Source organism: Euprymna scolopes, chromosome 26 (assembly GCF_053919585.1).
Source record: "Euprymna scolopes isolate OS-2025 chromosome 26, ASM5391958v1, whole genome shotgun sequence".
Lineage (NCBI taxonomy): Eukaryota > Metazoa > Mollusca > Cephalopoda > Sepiida > Sepiolidae > Euprymna > Euprymna scolopes.
Genome location: NC_136507.1, coordinates 56,803,903 through 56,828,252, shown reverse-complemented (window position 1 = coordinate 56,828,252; position 24,350 = coordinate 56,803,903). Strand labels below are relative to the sequence as shown.

Here is a 24,350-nt window from a genome sequence, read left to right as displayed (position 1 = left end):
TAATGGCATGTGCTCTGATCAACTCATAGCATTTGAGCTCTCCCGATAACCTGACAAGCAGCAAAATCCCACCTCTTCACTCTGGTCATTAGATATCGGAAAGTCTTCTACTCTGACAGTTTCTTCCTTCAGACTGCTAGACTTTGGAATTCCCTCCCTTTTTCCTACTTCCCTGGCTGTACTAACTTGCAGAACTTTAAATTTAATATCAACAGACATCTGTTAGACACAATCCCCGTTCCAAGAGGCAATATATCTTGTTTTAGGTGAAAAAGTTAAAATGCATTAGTAAACATATACACATGAATGTATGTTCTATAAACAGTATTTAACAGCGTCAGACTCAGCATATACCAATTGCCAAATGTTATACTATAGTATTACATACACCTGCTTTATCTAGAGCATTGAGCATTTTTGGATTTAGTATATATATCAACTAGCCTGAGTGCCCAGCGTATCCTGGGTGTTTGGAGGCGTGTGTTAAGCAAAATAAATAAATAAATAAAAAAGTAGTACACAGGCAGGCTCGAACCCGTACCGCAAAGGAGGAAAAAAACGTGAGAAAAAAACAAAAGAAACAAAAAAAAAAACGTGATGTCTTTGCCGTTGCGTCCATCGCCAAACCAGAAGTTGCAAAGGTTTAAATTAAGGCTAGTTAATCGGAAAGAGGATATGACTTTCGAAAATATTGGTAAAAAAAGCGACCTCTATTTGTAGAAAAGTGCCCAGTTGAGGGTGAAGGAATTACTGTTTTTAGTCAATTTTTCAATATTTGTTGTCCGAGGGTCGAACTTCAAAATGATACCTAAAAAGAAAAACTCAACTTCATATATATATATATATATATATATATATATATATATATATATATATATATATATATATATATATATATATTATTTTCTATATGTAATTATAGTCATATCTTGCTATGATGTGCAGACATTAATTGATAAATGCACCCCACCTCCACCATCTACCTAATTCAAATTGCCTGAAATATTGTTTTCCGACTTTCCCATGCTAATTACCATTTGTATTCATTTGTAGCATCTCCCTTTTTCTTTTTCTCTCTAACTGGCTACGCACCCCTCCCTTTTAAAACTTTCCTCTCTCACACTCCTTTTTTCACTCACTTCAAATCTTTTCTACATCATCCCCACCAACAAACTTTTGAACCTCCCCTCCTTTTCTTAACTGAAAATACCTATAAATCTTTGCTTTTCAATTTCATATCATAAGACCTCAATACCATGCCACACGTTAGACATGGTAAAATATTTTTTCCTCTAAAATTATAAACAGTTCTTCAACTTTTTTTTTTTCAATTTTCTAAATTTTTTCTTGCTTGATGAGATCAATAATGATTGAAACAGTCTCCACATTGTAGCAAGATATGATTATATTTACATAAAGAAAATAAAAGATTATAAATTTGCTCTTTGATTGAGCACTATCAACGAGTCTTGTTGGAATTCAATGATTCTAATCTTTGGAATATTTTCAGCCTTGAATATATATATATATATATATATAGTAATTTATAAAATATATATGGTGATTAAGCTACACTGAATATTCGGCGTTTCATCCATTCTAAGATTCCTCAGGCTTATGCACGAATTCTGTGGTTGTTTATCGTTTTTATATGGTCCTCTTCTATTGAGAATTTAGTTAGCCAATCAGCTTTCTAGTATCCACCGCGCCCCTTCCTATCAGCCAATGGGCATGCATTTTATCGAACAAAGGATGTGTTTTAAAACTAGGTTAGTGGTTTAAGGCAGACATTTTTTTTTTTTTTTAGTTTATATATAAATATACATATGTGTACATACATATATGCACATATATATATACATATATATATATACATACATATATGTATGATCGTTTATGTATATTCATGTTTATTTAATTTATTTATTTGTTTATTTTCTATTGTTTTTGTTAGTTTTAAAACTATTTTGTATCACTATCCTAGAGTAAATTTTATTTTGTGAACACAGTTATTTGCTATTTCTCTTCTACTGTTTAATAGATTTTGGGGTTCTTTAAAGTACAGGATAGCAAATTTTTCATGAAGGCATAATCCACATGGGTCGTCTAAATACCTACACGTGGTAGCTTGTCTTATTATTTTCCATTCGATTACCGGCGAATGTACGCTTTCTTTGAGTTCTCAGTATTTATTCGCTAGTGTTGTTTTTATACGGTGTTTTTTTATTTAAAAAAAAAAAAAATGTCTGCCTTAAACCAATAACCTAGTTTTAAAACAGATCTTTTGTTCGATAAAATGCATGCCCATTGGCTGATAGGAAGGGGCGCGGTGGATACTAGAAAGCTGATTGGCTAACTAAATCCTCAATAGAAGAGGACCATATAAAAACGATAAACAACCACAGAATTCGCGCATAAGCCTGAGGAATCCTAGAGTGGATGAAACGCCGAATATTCAGTGTAGCTTAATCGCCATATATATTTTATAAATTACTAACTAGCTCTACCTACGTATTGAGCAATTTTGAAGTAGATACTTAAATTTTACGCATAAATCTATACTTTCGTATATTAATTTTATGTGAGTAAATGAAGTAGTTATATATATATATATAATTGAATACTTTGATCATTCTTCTATTCTAAATAAATACAATTTTACAGTAATTGGGCCAGGTAATGTTTGGATTAAAGTAAAAATCGCACTAATCTGAGTCATTATAGCCCCTTCATGCAATACACACACACACATTATATGAAACATATGCCTGGCTAAGAAACGCGTCTTTTCCTTTTAAACTGTAAACACTCATAGTGAAGGTCATCTTATTGGAAATTAATCAGTCAAAAGAGGAGAGGGGGCAGGGAAATAAAAAGAAAAAAAAGGAAAGCCTAACGAAAAGGTCACATAAAACATAGGTGAAGGCATTCTTTGGTTGTCCACTTTCAAGCAGGTAATGATTTGACGTCAATAGCAAAAGTACATAAAAATCTTTACATTATTTATCTTCTTTTGTGAAGGACTCTTTGCTTGTAAGGCGCTCTGTAATATGATACAGACAACAAGAAAAAATTAATGATCTCTTAAGGGAAATTCTTTTTTATGGGTGGTGGTTCGTTTTAGGCAAGAAAAGAAAACATGGCAGTTCAAAGGATAAATGATTCGGATAAAAAAAAAAAAAAAAAAAAAAAAACGAAACAAACAAAAAAGACTCTCCACCCTCCAGAATGTGAGATCACAACTTCCTGATATGATTTGAACTATTAATTTGATGAGCTGTTTGCCTATGGTAAGAACTAGATATACAAGATGCCTCACACCTGTCAAAATAATATCACCTATCGAACCTATTATATAAAAGGCAGTATGTATGTGTGCATGTCCAGCTAAAAGTAAAGCTAAAAGCTACAACCACAATCAACAATTCTCTCCATTCTATCTGTGCCTGAATCTATAAAAAAAATCATTGCATGTGTACATGTATGTTTATCCAGAGAGAGAAATGTGTTTGGGTGGAGGAGGAAGATGTAGGTAGGGAGAGGGTGGGGGAAACCGGAGGAGGGGGAAGAAAGCAAAATAGAAATACAGATAGAAAGAACTTTTGATACAAATATGATACACTTTTGCCCCTAGTAATTTCGGGTAGTTCTGCTAGTCTTTAATAAAATGCACAATCCCTGGTACAAGATAAACTTCAGTGTATGCCTGACTTGTCCCCCAAGTTTCAGTCATAAATGTTCAATAGTTTTTGTTTTATCATTCAATGATATGGTGGGGCACTTTGGTGACCGTGTCATAAGTAGGATATGTGATCCTGATAGAGATTATGAGATTATTACCCAACCCATATTTAAAAAATAAATCTGTGTGTGGTTTTCTCCAAAACAACGCCTATCAAAATAATCCCCAGACTATACCTGAACTGAAAAGAGTTATAACAGCTCAAATCAGGAGAGCACCAACATGTTGTATCCAGTTGCGTTTATGATTGGACAACAATAAAACAAAAACTGGTGGACACTTGGACAAGTCCAGCATAAAACTATTGACTTGACTTTTTAGCTACAAACAAAGTGTAATATCTGTTCACCTTTTCTGTCCTTGGTCAATGAAGGAGAAGTCTGTGGCAAGTTTTATTTTTGTTTAAATCCAAAGTGTCCTCTTCTTAGGAAGCTGGATTTTCCTACATTAAAATCCAAACTTAACTTTTTCCTTGTGGCGAGGCAAGTAAATAGGGACAAGTGAGTTTATTTGTACAAAATGTGGTTTGATTACAGAAAGGATTGCAAATTTTATTAAAGATCTCATGGGTAGCATTTTTAACTGAAACTTGGTGGACAAGTCAATCATCGTCTGAAGTTTATTTGTGCAAAATATGGTCAAATTACAGAAACGATTGTGACAGTGGCTAAGTGGTGAACAACATGAACAGAAAAGTTAGGTATGCCAAGTTCGAATCCAATTCAAACCCACTTCTCGAGAGAAGGAAAATAAAATGACAAAAATGATAGTGAATTTTATTAACGATTCCAGAGATGATATTGGGGGAGGGGATCACCCTGTATCAAACAATTTAAAAGATAAATTTTAAAAAGATAAACAGTTTATTTTAGTTGTACATATTAAAAAAAACATCTTTTCACACAAAATTTTTAATTTGACAGAAACGTGGATCAAAATGAAAGGCCCAAAGCTTTTATGTATCAACATTTATGGAATAGTCGCATTCAAGCTGAACATGATATTAACCACCATGACTTTTACATAATCATTTAAGTTTTATAGTTTTAACTACAATGATTGAACAATGATTAAATATATAAGTATGCAGGTTCAAATTATGTACTTCTTGAATGATCATATTTGATGCATGGTTCAAATCATATACCACTAGAATGATCCTATTTATTGCAGAATAGTTCAGCTTTTTGAATTATCACATTTAATGCGTATTGGTGCTGTTGTTTGTACAATGCCTCCTCCCCCTCACTTGTCTTTCCTCAGCAACTATAGCAACCGAGTTATAGGAAATTATGCTAAAACTGGTAGAGGAGTAAGATCACTTCAATTTCATTTCTCTTTAGCTCTCTGACAGCTAGATCTTGTCAAACAATTTTTGTTTTATCACCGTCCAATGATATGCCCCAAATGTGTGAAACCCGTTCAGGATCACACCTCTTTATTGATGAAAACATCACCAAAGTGTCCTTGCATCCACTTTGATAAGTCAGTTAAAGTATGGGAAGTTGTCACCTCACCAGAAGATTGTCTGAAAAGATCAATGCACTCCATCAAATGCACTGCATGAATTGCAATATCAAAACAACGAAGATAATTCATCCTTACTGGTTTGAAGACTAGAATAAACAGTGACTCATTTAGCAACCACTAGGTTGCTAAGAGGTTTCGGGCAGACGCAGAAATATTATGAGTGATGAATAATACTTTCAACTGAATGAGCCGAGAGAGGAGTGTGACAAAGTTATTGATAATTTTGCACTTTGTATGCAGATGTGCTTGCAATGTGGGGATACACATTTGGAGCAATGGCAATAAAACAAAGACTGTTGGTGATTCATAACTGAAACTTGGTGGACAAAGATTATAGACTTATTTCATGGGTGGCATTTTTAGGGAATCACTCTGCACTATGATACACTTCATAACATAACTTCTTTCAGTCATTTGCCTGTTAGCACAAAATAACAAACAATTAGATCATCATTAACCTTTTTAGTGCCAAATCTTTTACCATTTTGTTTGAGTTCAGTGGAGAAAAAGTTTATGTAATTAATTACAGTTAACTGGTTAGGTTGGTGTTCATATTATTAGTCCTTGGCTAAGAACTTACCTCTCCAAATTCTCTTATTATGTTGTGCAAACACTCAAGGATTTGATGAATAATTAATGTGCACCATTTAAATTGGGTTAATAGCTTTTGGGAAAGAATGAAAATGAACTGATCATATGATTTGGAAATGCTTACAACTTCATAAATTTGTAAAAAAAAAAAAATTTTAAAGAAAAAAAAAAAAAAGAAATGTAAACGTGCAATTCCTCAATCTCACCTCACCTTTACCAAAATGTAATCATTTCATTTAAAAAAAATTTTTTTTTTATGAAAACTTGTAATCATTCAATTTTTGCTCCTTACCTTGCCTGAAATGCATGCCTTTTTGAACTGAAGTCAAATACATATCTTAGGAAGAGAACTTTTTTTTCCAGAAATATACATCAGAACATACTGATGCAAAAACACAATCCAATGTTTAAAGTGTACACACACACACACACACACACACACACACACACACACACACACACACACACACACACACACATTATTATTTTATGTATCTATATAAAATTTTGTGTAAATATTTTCAGTATTTACTTTGACAGTGCTTGATACGTAAGCAGAGTTAAGTATTAAGTTTTGAAAATATATATGGCAATTAAGTTACACAGAATTTTCAGCATTTCATCTTTGTGAGGATTCGTCAGATTAACATATATATGTGTGTGTGTGTGGCACTTTTCTACAGGGGGGGGTCACTTTTTTCGCCGATATTTTTGAAATTTATCCTCTCCTTTAGATTGTCTAGCCTTAATTTTAAAAAATGTCGCTTCCGGTTTGGCGGTGGTCGTAACAGCATAAACGTTAGGTTTTACCCCGTTCTTTTCCTCCTTTGTGGTACGGGTTCAAGCCTGCCTTCTTACTACCACCTTTTTTTTTTTTTGCTCAACATACACATCCAAACATCCCGCCAACGCCGGGCTGAACTGCTAGTATATATATATATATATGTATGGGTTTATATTACTGTACACAGATTCGAAAAAGTTGTCAAAAAATAAATCTATAACAAATAAATGTTATCAAAGACAAGATAGGTTACTTTGCTACCTAACTGGATAAGTTTTTTTAATGTGTTTATTTAATGTAACATATTAATTCAGCTCGAAAAACATACAGTGTTTACTGATGTATTAGAAAATTTAAAATGGCGCCCGACTCTCTTTGACACGGTAAGTTTGGGAAAAGGAGTTAAAAATTAAAAAAAAAAAACTAGACAAAATTCTGTTAGAAAATCGCTCAATATATGTTACCGTGACATAGGCTGATATATATTCTGTGGGTTTTTAACAGTATTTTGCATATTTTTTTTATTTTTAACCTTTTGTCCTAAACTTATCGTGTCAAAGAGAGAGTCGGGCGCCATTTTAAATTTTCCAATACATCGGTAAACACTTTATTCGAGCTGAATAAACATGTTACATTAAATAAAAACATTAAAAGCATATCCAGTTAGGTAGAAAAGTAAGTTACCTTGCCTTTGATAACATTTATTTGCTTTATATTTGTTTTTTGACAACTTTTTCGAATCTATGTGTACAGTAATACAAACCCATATATATATAAGATTGTTGATTTATTTTTTTTATTAGCGATTCTGAAGTTTGTTTTTTTTCGTTCCCTGAGTGCTCTTAAGAAAGTTATCTACCCTTTGTTTACATTTTAGTCGCCCTACATTTTTAGGATGTATTATTTGTAATTATCAATTTATTATTTAAATATTTTATTCAAATATTATTACGTGCATAAAAGGAAGTTATCTATAGACATGCATGTTTTGAAGTTTCACTTCTCAATTATGGCTATACTTAGTTGACAAGGATCGAACTCATCACCGCTCGATAAGTAGCCTGATGTTTTAGCACAAGACCATAGGGACCTTATCAATTTTATGCACGATTTTTATCGCTTGTTGATTTATTTATTATTTTTTATTAGCGATTCTGTAGTTTTTTTTTTGTTTTTGTTTTTGCTCCCTGTATGTAAATATATAGATACATACATACCTGTATATGTAAAGTCTACTATATGTCTGCCTGTACATTATACTTTTTAGCCAGTTTTTAACAAACTAAAAATTCTAATATATATATATATATATATATATAAAATAAAAATAAAAGTTACAATAAGTTTACTAAGGTAATCAAAATGGTAAACTTAAAATATATTATAAATATTAAAGAGTTAATATTTATAAGTAAAATAAACTCACCCAGATATTAATCATATTTTATTAATCATTTGTTCATATATATATATATATATATATATATATACACTGCTATTATATATATATATATATATATATATATATATATATATATATATACATATATATATATATATATATATATACACTGCTATTATATATATATATATACATATATATATATATATATATATATACACTGCTATTATATATATATATATACATATATATATATATATATACACTGCTATTATATATATATATATACATATATATATATATATATATATATATATACACTGCTATTATATATATATATATACATATATATATATATATATATATATATATACACACTGCTATTATATATATATATATATATATATATATATATATATATATATACACTGCTATTATATATATATATACATATATATATATATATACATATATATATATATACTAATGTCTATATGAATGTTTATATATATTTATATATATATATATGTGTGTGTGTGTGTGTGTGTGTGTGTGTGTGTGTGTGTGTGTGTGCGTTTATGCATGTACATAGATCTACAAAAAAAAAGAAAGAAAAAAACTGATATTATATATAAATATTTAGATGTATACATACACTAATTTAAATTTAGAAACATGTATATATGTATACAAATATATATTTAGATGTGCATATATATACATATATGTGCAAGTATTTGTGTGTGTGTGTCTGTGTGTGTGTATGTAAAAAAATAAGAGAAAAACATCCTCACAAAGTTCATCATGATGCCAGACTCTCCTTAGTTGAAATGTTTGTTTTTCTTCAACAGGAATGAAAGAGACGCAAATCTTGTCTCCATTGAATATCACATGGCAGAAACATATGACAGGTAAATCTCAGGTGGAGAAGGAAGAAGGAAAAAGTAATCAAGAATGCAACCAGGTGACTAGTGGTCGAAGAAGAAAAATGTAACAAGTTAAAGAGAGAGAAAAAGGGAGGAGGAAAAGAGAGAGACAGACAGAGAGAAGACGAGGAAGAAAAGGAAAAAAGAGTGGGAGAGAGATAAATGCAACTGTCATTGAATGATATGAAGGTAAAGGGTGGAGCAGGTCAAGAAGAAAGTGGTGTATGGTCAGAACTGACTAATCAGAAGTCTTCAGCTTAGAGAGGTACTTTCAAGAGTAACCGATCTAACACACACACACACACACACACACATTCTATATAAGTTATGAAAATATATATGGTAATTAAACTGCACAGAATTTTCTGTATTTTATCCTTGTTAGGACTCATCAGGCTAATGCCTGGAATTGATGTTATCATGTGTTTTTATATTAACATGCAATAAGTTTGCTAGTAATCCAATCAGATTCTTTGTTAAACCTCCTTTCGTTTTCAGCAGCCAATGGTCATGCTTTTATTAGACTGGTTAAGTTGACTTGTATTTCACCCCTTATTTTTTTATTTTTTGAGAGAAGCGAGTAATCCTTCTTTGCATATAAAAAGGTAACTTTCTTTAAACCTTATAAAATTTTATGTGCATACATGAGATTATATATATATATATATATGTATATATATTTTCCAAAATATATGTGATATTTAAATTATAGAGAATTTTCTGCATTTTATACTCATGAGGATTCGTCAGGCTATGTATAGTAATTTTACAGATTTTAATGGATAAGCGAAATTTGGGGTTCACAAACAAACCTCAACAGGTTGAAATATCTGGGCAAAAAGGGTCTGGTTGATCGTCATCGAAAGTCATATGAAAGAAATGAAAGATTTTGAACTGACGATCAGGCAAACTCTTTCCATTCAGATATTTTAAGCTGGGTTTGGTCTTCATGAAATCCTTGTTTTTATCATGCTCTGAGGTATATTAGTGGCCTGGCAAGGCAACAGGGGAGACAACCAAACCAGCAAAAACTGACAAATGTAGGGGGAGACAATCAGAGTAGCAAAACTGAAGCTGCCTGCCAAACACTATATATACAAATGTAGGAGAATTTGGGCATATTTTATTGGTTTGAAAATGCAGGTTCTTTTTATTAATTGTCATAAAATTTTAACAATAGAATAGTATTATATCTTCAAAATGCCTGCAAATTTTTATGTAGGTTTGTCCCATAGAACCAAAAATATTAGCATTTCAATATTCAATTTTGCTACGAGTATATATATATATATATATATATATATATATATATATATATATATATATATACACACACACACACACATCACCTTTTTTTGGCAATTTTATAAGTTCGAAATCTTGCTGACTATTGATCGGAATTTAACAAGTGAAGGTTCGTCGGAAAGCTAATGACCTGAATTGTGTAGTGGGCTAGGTCACATTTGCTCTTAAGGTTGCACATTATTGTTTGAAAAAAAAATGGCGGATTACTTTTCTCTATTAATTTAACGTAAAATGTGCACCCACTTTAAGGCCACCTTTTTGAGGGTGATAGACCAACACAAAACTTACCATAAAAAAATATTTTCTATAATGTGTGTTGAAAACGAATATCGCATTTAAATTTATACAAATAAGTATTTTTCCGGATATTAAGACAAAATATGCATATGCTTGCATGTATAACAATGGCCACCACTTATAACAAAGAATTACATTGCTTAATACCTAGAAAAATACTTATTTACACCAAATTTAAATGCAATATTCGTTTTCAGCACACCCGAAAACCTTAAGAAAACAATAAGATTTTTTAAGGTAGGTTTTGTGTTAGTCTACCAGACCACAATTACCAAATAAACACACCTAAAAAAATAATAGCCCCCCCCCCCAAAAAAAAGGTGGCTATGAAGTGGATGTTCATTTTACGTTAAATTGATATAGAAAAGTGATCCCCTACTTTTTAAAACTAATTTCTTCATATCCTGGAAACTACTCGTTTCTGGGATTTTAACATTTCCGTTTTCAGCATCCTCAAAAACCTATAATAGCGGTAATTTTAAAGGATTTTCTGTGGCCAGAAAGATACTGCATCTTTACCAATATTTCAATCATAATCATTTGTTTTCCTAGTTTTGCATATGAATTACAAAATATCTGATATTTCCCCCAAACCTCTGGTCTTGATAGAGGGGAGACTCAAACTTGTTGCTATGTTTTCAAATGATCTGAAATAACAGCAAGGGGAGACTTCATTCAAAATATTTCTCATATATTATATCTCCCCTCTTTGGTTTTCATGCATAAATTAAATTTCACAATGTATAAGGATTATTTTATACTGGAGATATTCATACTCGGACCCTATTTCCAAAAGAAGGGGTTTAATGTACATACAAATATATAAACATACCTGCCAATTGCACATCTATCACGCTACATCAACACGATTATGAAAGAAGTATCCAATGATGGATATTTGTCCGTTTTTAAGGTCCGAATGCAACTATTCTCCTTCAAAGATTTGTCTGCAAAACTTATAGCTTGATCATACAGCCACTTTCAAGATTAGCTTTGCTCGTGCTACCAACCCAAATGTTTGGAAATACACAATGGCTATTTTGTTACAACATGGCTTGCCATTAATTGCATGCTCAGAATAGACTTCATTGTGTTGAGCTGCGCATTTAGTTAAGTAGCAGTTATTGAATATGTATTGCACTAGAATTAATTTGTATAGTCTATAAAACTTATAAACAAGTCTATTGGTTACCCTATTGTTAGTCATACTTATGTCTTGCAGTAAGTTTTTTTTTTTTTTTGCAATATACAGCATAACAAAGAAAATAAAAATTTTTTATCACCAACACAAAAATGATTAACAATAAAAAAAAAAAATAAATAAATGCTTGAAAAGGACCTTATATGGTTGAAAGGTTGTTCTATATCTTTAAAATAAAAAAAAATAATTTTAAAGAAAAGAATACCATTTTTGACTTTTGTAAATTTCTTATAATATCTCAAATTCCAAACGATATCTCAAAAGTGCGAATATTATTTCATTAAACATGTCGCGTGTTGCACAAGAAAAGACAGTCAGACTATCCGCAATCAACTTTTCGATGGACTTCAATCCTTAAGAGATGTTTATAACTCAGAAGTAAAAAATTGATGAATAAAAAAAAAGATGAACACTTTTATTGATAGTACACACATGAAACTAACCCCCCTTCGAAAGTTGAGGGCTTGCTCATTCATTTCTGTAATGTAAATAAATAATTTATTTTAAAGAAATAGAAATCGTTTTTGGCTTTTAATTTCAATATATATATATATATATATATATATACAGTGCCGTAAAAAAAAAAAGTCAGCACTTGTCATTTTTTCCAAAATCGCAAATTTAAGCTAAATTGAATAAATTTAAACAAGATGGCGGAGGTTCAGTTTTGGTATTAGTGCCAATTAATTTGATCAATTACATTAATATGTTGACAGCATTTTCTATCTTATTTTGGCCAGAATTTGGATGATAATCCCATCTTCATGCAGGATAATGTTCCCATTCACACAGCTGGCAATGTCAAGAGGTTCCTTGAAGAGCATGATATTCCATGTTTGGATTGGCCCGTACAATCTCCAGATCTTAATCCTATCGAAAACATATTGCATTACATCAAGTAACAGCTACGTAATGATAAAATTTCAAATCTGAAAGAACTTTGAACAATAATTAAAGAGAAGTGGGATGCCCTTTCACCGGAGTATCGCTACAGACTAATTCAAAAGAATGCCCTAAAATTTGAAGGAGTGTGCAAAAGATTGCAAGCTGTAAAATTACAAAAGGGCTCCTGTTTGTATTCCTGTTGTATTTGTGTTGCATTAATTTTCTAAAGTTACATTTAAATAACAATTTTCCATTGTGCAGAGTTTCTTTTTGCTTTCTTGATTTGAAGTTAATTCTTTAAATTGACGTAAACACTAGGATGTTTCAATTAAAAGTCAAATATGAACAGGTAAAATTATAGAGGAATAAAAGGCAGATCAAATGAGGTATAGGTTGTTTTAACAGTTATCTTCAATTTGGCTTAAATCTGCGGTTTTGGAAAAAAATGACAAATACGGACTTTCTTTTTGGTGGCACTGTATATATGTGTGTGTATGTACACTAGAAGTTTCAGAATAAATAAAATTAATTCCCTGAATAGAACTGTTTTTAACCATTTATGTCTCTTTATAAAGATTAAAATCAAGATATGTTATTACACTTTATGTCTAAACTCCTTATTACATTATTTTGACTCTAGAAAATGTCTAAAAGTTCAAGCTTAGGAACAAATTCAAGAAATTTTGGTCAATTGATGTCTAATGACTTTGATACAAATTGAATACAAGCTTGAAATATTTGAATTTTAAACTTGAAAGTTGTGTCAATATTATGTCTCCTAAAGTTCCATTACAGTACCCTGAAGAAACTCAAATTTGAGGAATATTTATCAATTGATGTCTACTACCTAACTGGTGCTACCAAGCTGTTTGAAGATGCTAGCTTCTTGGTCTAAAATGCACCTATCATTGATGTTATTGTTTTTCTTTTCCTTTGCAAAAATCAGTCATATTCTGCAAACTCAAAAACAAAAAACAACAAAACAACTGAACCAAACAGCATGAATAAATATATGAATATATATACAACTTGAAGTATTAAAACGTTTTTCAAAATTACCCAATTCGACATTAAATAACCTAAAAAGAGTTGATATGCTGTAAAATAAAACAATTCTAATAATAATTTTTAAAATATCACAAAAACTCTGGTGTTATCAAGAAATTCACAAAAAATTCAGAATTATCAAGAGTTATATATTTATACATGCATTTTATTGTGTACTATGGCTGTGTGTATTTCAGGAGATGACTGGACAATATGGCAACAAGCTGGAGGATGGACACAATCTCAGAGTGAATATACCCGACTTCATTGAACAAATGGCAGACAAACAAGTCCAAATGCCAACATAATTGATTTTGTTTGGAATTTTTACTCTACTTCAACTTCAATAACTATGGAAATATGCCACAGACAAAATCCTTAAAAACTGAACTGATGGAAATTTGAATAGTATGATTCAAAATTTGACGCATAAAAACTTTTTCCAAATTTACTGCATTTAGCATTAAATAACCCGGAAAGGTTGATATATCCCATAGAACAAAACTAAACCAAACAGTATGAATATTTAAAGAAATAAAAACACTTGAAGCATAAAAACTTGTTTCCAAAATGACTGAATTTGGGATTAAATAATCCAAAAAGGGTTGATATGCCATAAAACAACCAAACAATCGTGCAACCATATACACATATTGTAAAATGGACCATACTTTGCTGAACACAATTCTGTTTTGAATCAAATACAGTGGGAGACATGATTTGCACCTTGCTTCATTAGAATCGATCAAGCTGCAAATCTCAGACATTTGACCTACAGGTTCCCATTCTTAATATGATGCTTAGCTCAAACACGCTGTTATATTTGTATCCTGAAAAGACATCTTATCAACCTAAAAATACATTTCTGTTCTAGAAAGGTTTTTGTTCCAATTGAATTCATTCACAGGGAAATGTTTCAAGTGGATTAACATTGCAGATGAATACATGCACGTAGTTTAACAGTTGGGCACAAGGCTATGGTAATAGAGCTTTGAGAATTCACTATTGAAGAAATGACTTCTCAGGATGGATTTTTAACCAATGTTCCCTATAATAGGCAATAAACTAGATATTCATTAAATAGATATAAAATATGCATCGATCCATCAAAATAAAAATACTGGTTTACACACACACACATCTGTTTTACATGCTGGCATGTGTTGAATGGTTTGTAGAAATTGACTTCTAAACTAACCTATCTCTGGCCAGGTCTTTAATTATCCCTCTTCCTCTCATGTTTTCCTTTACTTCCCCTCGCTCAATTGTTCTACAAAATCTCTCATCAATTCTTTCAATGTGATCAAATTAAATTCCCTGAAGTCATCTATAATATAAATCTCACCTGTCTGTTTAAATGTACGTATGTATGTATGGATGCTTAAAACGTTCGACAGAAGTGACGGATTTTCTTGAGATTGATATCGTTTTGAAGCTCGACCCTTCGGACGACATATATAAAAAAATTGGCTAAAACATTAATTCCTTCACCCTCAACTGGGCACATTTCTACAGGGAGAGGTCGCTTCTTTCACCGATATTTTCAAAAGTCATCACCTCTTTTCGATTGACTAGCCTTAATTTTAAACCTTTGTCACCTCCGGTTTGGCGATGGATGCCACAGCAAAGACATCATATTTTTTTTTCATGTTCTTTTCCTCCTTAACGGTACGGGTTCAAGCCTGCCTGCCTGCCTGCCTACTACAAGGTTTTTTTTTTTTTTTTTTTTTTTTTTTGCTCAACACACACCTCCAAACACCCGGGCAATGCCGGGCACCCAGTTTAGTCAGATCTAAAGTTTCACTTCAGTACATCTGTAACATAACGCGGCCAGTTATATGCAAATGTATGCAAAATGTCGTCACTGATAGGGAAAAATAAAGATTTTAAAAAAGGAGATAACCTGATAGATGTGGAGTATGGAATGAAATAGCATTTGAGATCACATTAGAGACAGGGATAACGTTCGAAATCACGTAACAATGAGGAAATAAATGTTGTTAGAAAACAACAAAAGAGCAAGTTGAAGTTCTTTTCTATTCTTTGTTCATTTTACATCTTAGACTACAATGTGTGTTGGTTCTCGAACACCATTACCCACCACGTGTTTGATGATCTAGTGGTAACAATCTGTAGGTTAGTAGTCACAAAAGTTTCCTAAATTTACTCCATCCAGTCTTAACTCTTGCAATCACACTAGCACCTGCAGCATCCTGTTTTTTCCCATGGTATCACCAAGTTAAAACTTTTCAATCACTTTAATATCCAAATATATTTTATCCGCATCTGTGTTTTCAGCCATCTCCATTGCCTTACACTTCTTGCACACCAACTTATTAGTTTTCAACCTACCAGTACTCTTCTCCCTATATAAGAAAACTTCAAGTATTGCAGCAATGTGTGATTGAATGGGAAATACCAACATAAGTGCCTGAATGGAATTGACTTTAAATGTGTGTGTGTGTAAAAGAAGGAAAGAAAGTGGATGCAAGAGGTCACAGTGGAAGAGGTTCAACTGGAAAAAAAAAAAAAAAAGATTCTAAAGTCTGTTCAACCCAGACCAACAAAAAGATGACAGCTTCTACAAAAATTGTTGACTTTGACTCCCCATCTCTGATTCTTAGGATCATTTAGATTAGAAATTTTAATCGTTAATAATACTGAATCTTTAGTATTATAAACTATAGCTTAAATGCTCACATCACACATCTTTTGTATTATTCTCATATCATTTCTGTCCATGCAACACATGTCCTCAACCCTCAGTAACTAAGTTTTCTTCCATACATTATCACTACATACATATACCAGATAGAATCTCTCCTTTGTCGTTAGTAATAGCAGAAGTTCTCTGAACTTACTCCATGATTCTTGCAATCATACTAGCATCTGCACCACCCAGTGCTCCAATGGTATCACCAAGTTAAAACTTCTCAATAACTTTGCTATACAGATATACTTTTCACATAGTTCTCATCCACCTCCATTGTCTTACACTCCTTGAGCACAAACTGATTATCTCTCAACCTACCAGTAATTACACTAGACTTTCTATGTACCCAATGCTTGCAGCTATGACAAAAATTTTCACCCAACTCCTTTTCTACAAACTGAGCAGGGGAACTTTATAGGCACAGAATTCACTCCTAAACTAATCAACTAATCATTATAAATTTTGGAACATGACTGCTAAGCATAAGAAATCGAAATGTTAACTATATTTAGTTTAATTTAGTTTCATGCAAAGGGATCAAAAAGGGAGTGGAAGCTCTTTGTAAAAATTCAGACACCTATGATTTTTGTGACATTAGATTTTAGACATCCATTAATAAATATTTCACAAATTTCTTCATATTTCACAAGTTTCTTTAGACTGTTAGGCATAATATGTGCACAACCTCACATTTGAAAATTCAAATATGTCATCCGATTTATATCGAATGTGATCCATAGTCATTCAACACCAATTTGAGATTTGCTTTCAATTTAGCATCAAAATCATGTAATGGATTTTGATCCAAATTGGAGTAAGGATTGCAGACATAAGGTTTAGTATCATTTTCATTTTCATCGTTGCAAAGAGACATGAAAATGGTACAACTCTGGGGAATTAATTTTGGTTCAGAATAAAAGAAACACATGCTCACCTCATCAATGTCTTGTTGACTCCGTTTGCTGACCATCAAACCAAAGGAAGAATTCTCAGGACCTTCATCAGACGGCCAATCATCTTCTGAGGAAGTTTCTGTAATGAAAAGGAAAGAAAAATATTATAACTAATTTTATTTAGTTTGTCTTATGCATGAAATTCAGCGCCTTTTTTTTTTTTTGTCTAATGCATGAAATATCAGCGCCTTTTTTAATTTTTTTTGTCTAATTCATGAAATATCAGCGCCTTTTTTAATTTTTTTGCCTTCTGCATGAAATATCAGCGCCTTTTTTAATTTATTTTGTCATGCATGAAATATCAGCGCCTTTTTTAATTTTTGTTGTCTAATGCATGAACTATCAGCGCCTTTTTTAATTTTTGTTGTCTAATGCATGAACTATCAGCGCCTTTTTAAATTTTTGTTGTCTTATCCATGAAATATTAGCGCCTTTTTTATTTTTTTTTGTCTTATGCATGAAATATCAGCGCTTTTTAAAAACTTTTTTGTCTTATGCATGAAATATCAGCGCCTTTTTAATTTTTTTTGTCTCATGCATGAAATATCAGCGCCTTTTTAAATTTTTTTGTCTTATGTATGAAATATCAGCACCTTTTTAATTTTTTTTTGTCTTATGTATGAAATATCAGCGCCTTTTTTAAATCTTTTTGTCTTATGCATGAAATATCAGTGCCTTTTTTAAATTTCTTTTGTCTTATGCATAAAATATCAGCGCCTTTTTTAATTTTTTTGTTTCATGCATGAAATATTAGCCCCTTTTTTAGACAGTTATTTAATGTTAAAACTACACAATACCTTCTGTAATCAGTTTAGTTTATATTATTTTTTGAACACAAATTGGCTTTTGACCTAAAGAAATTCATTAATTTTAAGACATAACTTTTAGTAATGAAATTAAATTGTCTGCAATAATTTAAATATATTTTCAGTTTTAGGATTCCATTAATTTGGAAAAATGCAGTGATTGGTCAGGACTATAAGAAATTTTGTCAATTAACCAATCAAAATGTGTTTGATAAAAACCTAAACAGGAACTGGTACATGCAAAAAAGATATTCAGTATAAGGGATAAATCGGTTAATAAGTGATAATGGGAAAACTTCTGACTGGAAAGGACCTTCCTCCTCTGAAATATCATTATGAAAAATTAAAATATCAATAAAATTACAGATGAAATCAACTGGAAATACATTTTTTTTAGAACATAACCTAATATTTGCCATACATAATTGACAAATCAGAATTAAGTATATACAAGATATGATAAAAGCATATGACCATTTGACTGGTTTTACTTTTTTTATTTTAAAAGATGAGCCGTCTCTTGTCAAGACCCAAAAATCACTCGAGTATAAGGGTTTATGAGTGTCGGGTAGACTGTGCGACGACACCATGATGATCGATAATAGTGGAACATGGGTAGTGTTTGATTACTGAAAAAGACAGCTCAACAAAAACTTATTTCAAAACGACTGTTATAGTTAGCTAGGAAGCAGACCTGCAAAATTGTGTTCTACAGACAGAGAAGAAACTTTGTTCATGGATTTAATTTTAGGCACTGATAGAGTAAGGGAAATTATTAACAGTTGTAGCTAAACGAGTATTTATTTAGTCTCTTCTGTTAGAAATACAGAGATAAAAAGGCTTTCGATCACTAGATTTCGAAGGCGGTTTTTTTACATTTGTCAAGGCAGAAAAGAATACTCTGAGTAGCTCCTCTCTAGATGTGGCAAAGGTACTCCGTCTTAGAACACAATCATATGTAATGTTTCTTTTAATGTCACCTAACGTGTCGTGTCCTGATTAGCTATGAATTTTATTTTAAAACAATTTTCTAATTCTTCAATTCAATCCATATTCATCTGAAATAAATTTTGCCTTGTTTGGAATTCAAATTAATTCATCAGGCAATATTGTGTTCATAAGCTAACAACATTTTCAAATGGGAATATGTCATTATCCAAAAAAACAGTTATGGTATAACAAGCAACATTCACTCTAAGGAAAAAGTTTCTAGGAAATATCAAATTCACAAGTGGTTCCCAGTCATATGTATATCCTGATCAAGACAGATGACAACGTTAGGTTTTTGCAGTTCTTACAGGAAGGTGTCAATGTCTTTCTACATACAGTGCCCAGTATTCCCAAATGGTCGCCCATCTCATACTGGCCAAGCTCAACGTGGCTTAACTTTGGTGATCTAATGAAAACTGGTGTGTCAATATGATTATGCTTTACATGTTTATGGTATACGCATGAAGTTTTGAGGCTTTTTCTTCTAGAACAGAACGATTAAATCTTTGAAATATCGATTTCTAACTCCATTGTGATGTAATAGTTCAAGGTCAAAGATTTTCACTTTTTGGACAAGTTAAAACGGGCAAAAGTTATAGCCTGTTGATTCTTGGAATTAGTGCTTTATACCAAATTGATGGTTGAATATGATTTCATTTGTGTTCATTTTTGCATTAAATGCTAATCCCTATTAATCCCTGACTGTGCACTGAATGGATACCATAATACTTACTTTGCTGCACCTTTCCATAAAGGTCCACACAAAATTTCAACCAGGGTAATCCAGTAGTTTCCAAGAAAAAGTAGAACGGACAGGCAGACAGACTAAGAGAAATATAATTTACATTATTTTTTTTATAAACTCTTAAAATTTGTTTTATTATCCCCGGAAGTCTGATATTTACTTGCTAAACAAATGCGTGATTATTTAAAAGACACAAATTATTTCAACAAAGTCGACCTATAAACATTGGCACAATTACACCTGTTGTGAATGTTACTGCAGACATATCTGCATGGACTTAATACTTTCAAAATGAATGGCTTGCCAGTTTCTATAATGATTATCTTGTTTGGGTTATCTGTTATATAAATGGTAGACACCAAAATCATTACTACGAATTGGGGTGAGCCAGGCTGGGGTAAGGGTTTTCATTGGTAGTGGCACAGGCTTTGGTACAAGTCCCATTAATTTTTTCCTACCTTAGTTTGTGTTGTGGAGACGCCTATTAATTAACATAGGCAGGTGAGTAAGATATATAAAGGTATCAATCACCAATACCGGGGGAGTCCGGCAACGACCGTCAAATAGGCAAGACGTTTATGCTTCCTCCAGTAAGACATGCAACACGCCACCTGCCGGAATATCGCCAACTGAAGTATATCTGAAGACATGTAAATACGTATATAAGTTTTCTTCCTAATATGTTATTGTATACCTTTACTTTCGTGTTCTTGTTAATTATTTGTGCAGACACAACAGTTTGTGACCTCAAAGATGCAAAGATGGGAGAAGAATCACTTGCATGCAAAGGATAGCTAATTGTTTGAATAGAATTGTAAATATGAAAAATCAAATGGTACTACAGCACATACATTTTTAAATTTTTCTAAATATACTTGCTTAAAATTGAATGCTGCTAGGATTTGAATATAACGTTTGATCTTTTTGTGCTTTATAGCTTACAGCTCTGTAGTACTGCGTGATCAGGAGCAACCACTTTGCAGTTTTAGCCCCTATTCCTCAGATGCTTTCTGAAATGGCGGTGTGTCTCTGTCAGGAGGTAGCTATGTAACAGTGGCGTCATCTGCACATAAATGCTATCAAACCAAATACACCTGTGATCCATGTGCCACCTCTCGATAACTGCCACGTGTGCCATGATTCTCTTTAATCTTCCATTCTAATTCTAGCCGTGTTGTCATCTCTCACACATTTGCAGCTGCCAAGGGTGAGCAACGATTCACAAGCACAAAATATTTAACAAACGTAAGACAAACAAAAGACTCAGACACATAGAAATCAGTTGTACTCTGGGCATGTGTGTGTAATAACCTTGCGGAATACGACCCTCCAAACATCCATATTTTAGTTACTTGTCGAGGCTATGCTCATAAGTCAGTTTATCAATTCATCTCATCTGCTCCAAGCCACAACCTGCTATCAACTGTCCTGAACCGTAAACTGTTGTCAACCAAAGACTATCAAACTTGCTCCCCTTCTAAGCTGTTCATAAACTAACTTTGAACATGTTGACCTCTATGTCAGTCTTTTGTTTCAGTCACTGTCACACCTTGATTAACATTCCTATTTTCAATCGTCTTTGTGTGCCTTAGTGAACCACTTTCTCCCAGTGTCTTTTTTTTTTACATAGGACTTACCACTTATCAAGGCCCAAATGCCATTTGAGGATGAGGGTTAAAGAGTGAACAGTAGTCAATGGGACAATATCATAGTAATCGTTAGTAGTGTAAATTTGGTAAATTGGATTACTTAAGGGGAACGGCTCATCAAGAATTTGTTTATGTTGGACTTGAAGATGACCATATTGTAGTCAGCTGGAAAGCAGGTAAACGGAAGACAGTTCCACAGGTGTGCAGTTCTAAGAAGGAAGCTTTGTTCATGGAATCTATGCGCACAGATAAAGAGGGAGAGGGGGAAATTATTGATAGTGGTTTCAGATAGACGAGTGTCTTTCTACTAACCTCACTTCCTATACTTTTGTTCTGCTGATCAACTTATTTCCTCTTTTTTTTTTAATACTTTGTGGAGGGGGAGGGTGTTCATAGTATTACATACCTTTAAACTACTACCAACAATTGCTTCCTGATTGCATATCATTGCATTGTGACACCATATAAACACTACATTGCATAACATCCGTTTTCTTTCACCATCTAAAATTCACCTCTCCTTCCAGTTAGGATCATTTCACCATATCGAATAAGACGGTTTCTCCCCCCCCCCCCCGTTAAATGACATTACAGTAAAAGCAACACTGGAATAGATTTACAACTGTTTGCTCCACATTTCATCTTGCTCCACTGGTCAAATGATTGAATTCCACCTTCCATCGTTTATCTTGACACTCCTATACCGTTTTCATATTTTCTGTAGCAGAAAAGTTATCTTCAAGATATTTATTTGGTTCATAACAGATTATTAAAACTTTAATTCTGTATCAATTTCCTGGCCTCAAAATGAATGCTGGGAGATTGATTTTCTGATCCAAACTATAATGGAGTAATTCTGTGGTTAAGGATGCCGTTTGTGACTTCATGATCAGTTGTTTGATTGAGTGCTGTCATAAACCAAGGAGTAAATTGCAGTTATGGTGAATGCTCTGACGAACTGCAAACACTTGTACCTCCCCAACGTAACTACCCCCGACAAACCCGACAAGCTACTAAGTCTCATCCCTTTACAGTAGAGATCCCTAGGTGCAAGAAAGCCTTTTACTCCAATAGTTTCTTTCCCAGAACTGCGGGTCTTTGGAACTCCCTTCCGGGATTCTGCTTTCCTAACTGCACTGATATGCAGAAGTTCAAGTGTAATGTTAACAAACATCTTTCTACTCTTCTCCCTTCATAATGACCCTGCTAATTAAGTCCCTGATAGTAGCCCCCTGCTTCAAAGTGGCACTGTGCCTTGTTTGGGGTGAAAATTGAAAAAAAAAAAAAAAAAATTCATCAAATGCTAAACTGTACTCAGAAAACTTTCTTGGTCTAGTGACTTTTCACGATCTAAAATGGTACTATATAGTTTCACTTCAAATCTATTAAAAAAGTGGCTGGGATGATTGACTGGGGAGGATATGATTTGAGATATTTCAGCAACTCTGAATACTATCTGACCTACGATTTGCTTGAAATGCATTACCCTCATTTACGTACATTTCAGTTTTAGCATCGCACTTGTGCCCCCTTGATTAACTTGGCAAGCAGCAAAATCCCACCTCTTCACTGAAGAGTACTCTAGATGTTGGAAATCTTTCTACTCTAATAGTTTCTTCCCTAGTGTTGCTAAACTTTGGAATTTCTTCCCGGTCTTCTGCTTCCCTGAACTTAAATGTAATGTGAACACATCTCGTTTCTCAACTCCCTAGATAGTGTCCATGTAGATATAGTCCCAAATATTAGCCCCCTTACATCCAAGTGTTTTATACCTTGTTTGGGGTGAATAAGCATAACAAATAAATAAATAAAAAATATAAATAATTAATTAAAGTAAATAAGTAAAAATAAAATTAAAATAAATTTAAAAACTAAATAAAAAATAAATTAAACTAAATGAATAAAAAATATAAATATAAAATTAATAACCGAGATGCCTAATTGTTCGAGCTGCAAAAATGCCAAAGAAAGGTTGAACACTCTTCAAATGTAGCGAACTTCAGCTGTTCTGTCATTAGAGGTAATGGCTCGCATTTATCCAAAGTAGTTGGTACTACTGGATATATTTTGCTCTCTTTTTTTATTGGGCACTCTTAATAACCTCGTTTTTAATTCGCGAGTTTCCTTACTGAATACCTTTAATTTGGTGTGTGTGTGTGTGTGTGTGTGTGTGTATATATATATATATATATATATATATATATAACTACTTAATTTACTCACATAAAATTAATATACGAAAGTATAGATTTATGCGTAAACTTTAAGTATTTACTTCAAAAGTGCTCAATACGTAAGTAGAGCTAGTTAGTAATTCATAAAATATATATGGCGATTAAGCTACACTGAATATTCCACGTTTCATCCACTCTAGGACTCTTCAGGCTTATGCGCATAAGTCTGAAGAATTCTAGAGTGGATGAAACGCGGAATATTCAGTGTAGCTTAATCGCCATATATATTTTATATATATATATATTTTATATATATATATATATATATATATATATATATATATATATAAACAAAAAAATGTTCATGAAAATAAAAATTGAGTAAATTATCACTCAAATATTCAAACAAGGAATCAAAATAAAGAAAAATCCTTAACCCATGGATTTTCAAAGATAGACTCTTTTCATCAGAGGATAAAAAAATTAGTAAAAAATGTATTAAAAGTTAGTATAAATTTTTAAAAATATTAAAAAATATATATAAGAAACTGTGAAACAATGGGCATTTTCAATAGAATAACAGATCCAAAAAATCAATAAATTAACTAAT

General features: G+C 32.3%; 1 protein-coding gene across 7 annotated transcripts in view; it reads right to left on the bottom strand.

Moving 5' to 3' along the window:
* The window catches only part of LOC145248073 (uncharacterized), a 430,627-nt gene that overhangs the window by 22,921 nt on the left and 383,356 nt on the right, over window positions 1-24,350 (bottom strand). For 5 of the 7 annotated variants that reach the window (XM_080109850.1, XM_080109846.1, XM_080109849.1 and 2 more), the window contains one exon: window positions 17,358-17,455. In XM_080109850.1, coding sequence (XP_079965976.1) covers window positions 17,358-17,393 — 36 coding nt within the window. In that variant the 5' untranslated portion in view covers window positions 17,394-17,455. Of the gene's footprint in view, window positions 1-8,843; window positions 8,989-11,409; window positions 11,530-17,357; window positions 17,456-24,350 lie in introns of those variants that run through there. The other 2 variants (XM_080109851.1, XM_080109852.1) reach the window with 2 other exon arrangements.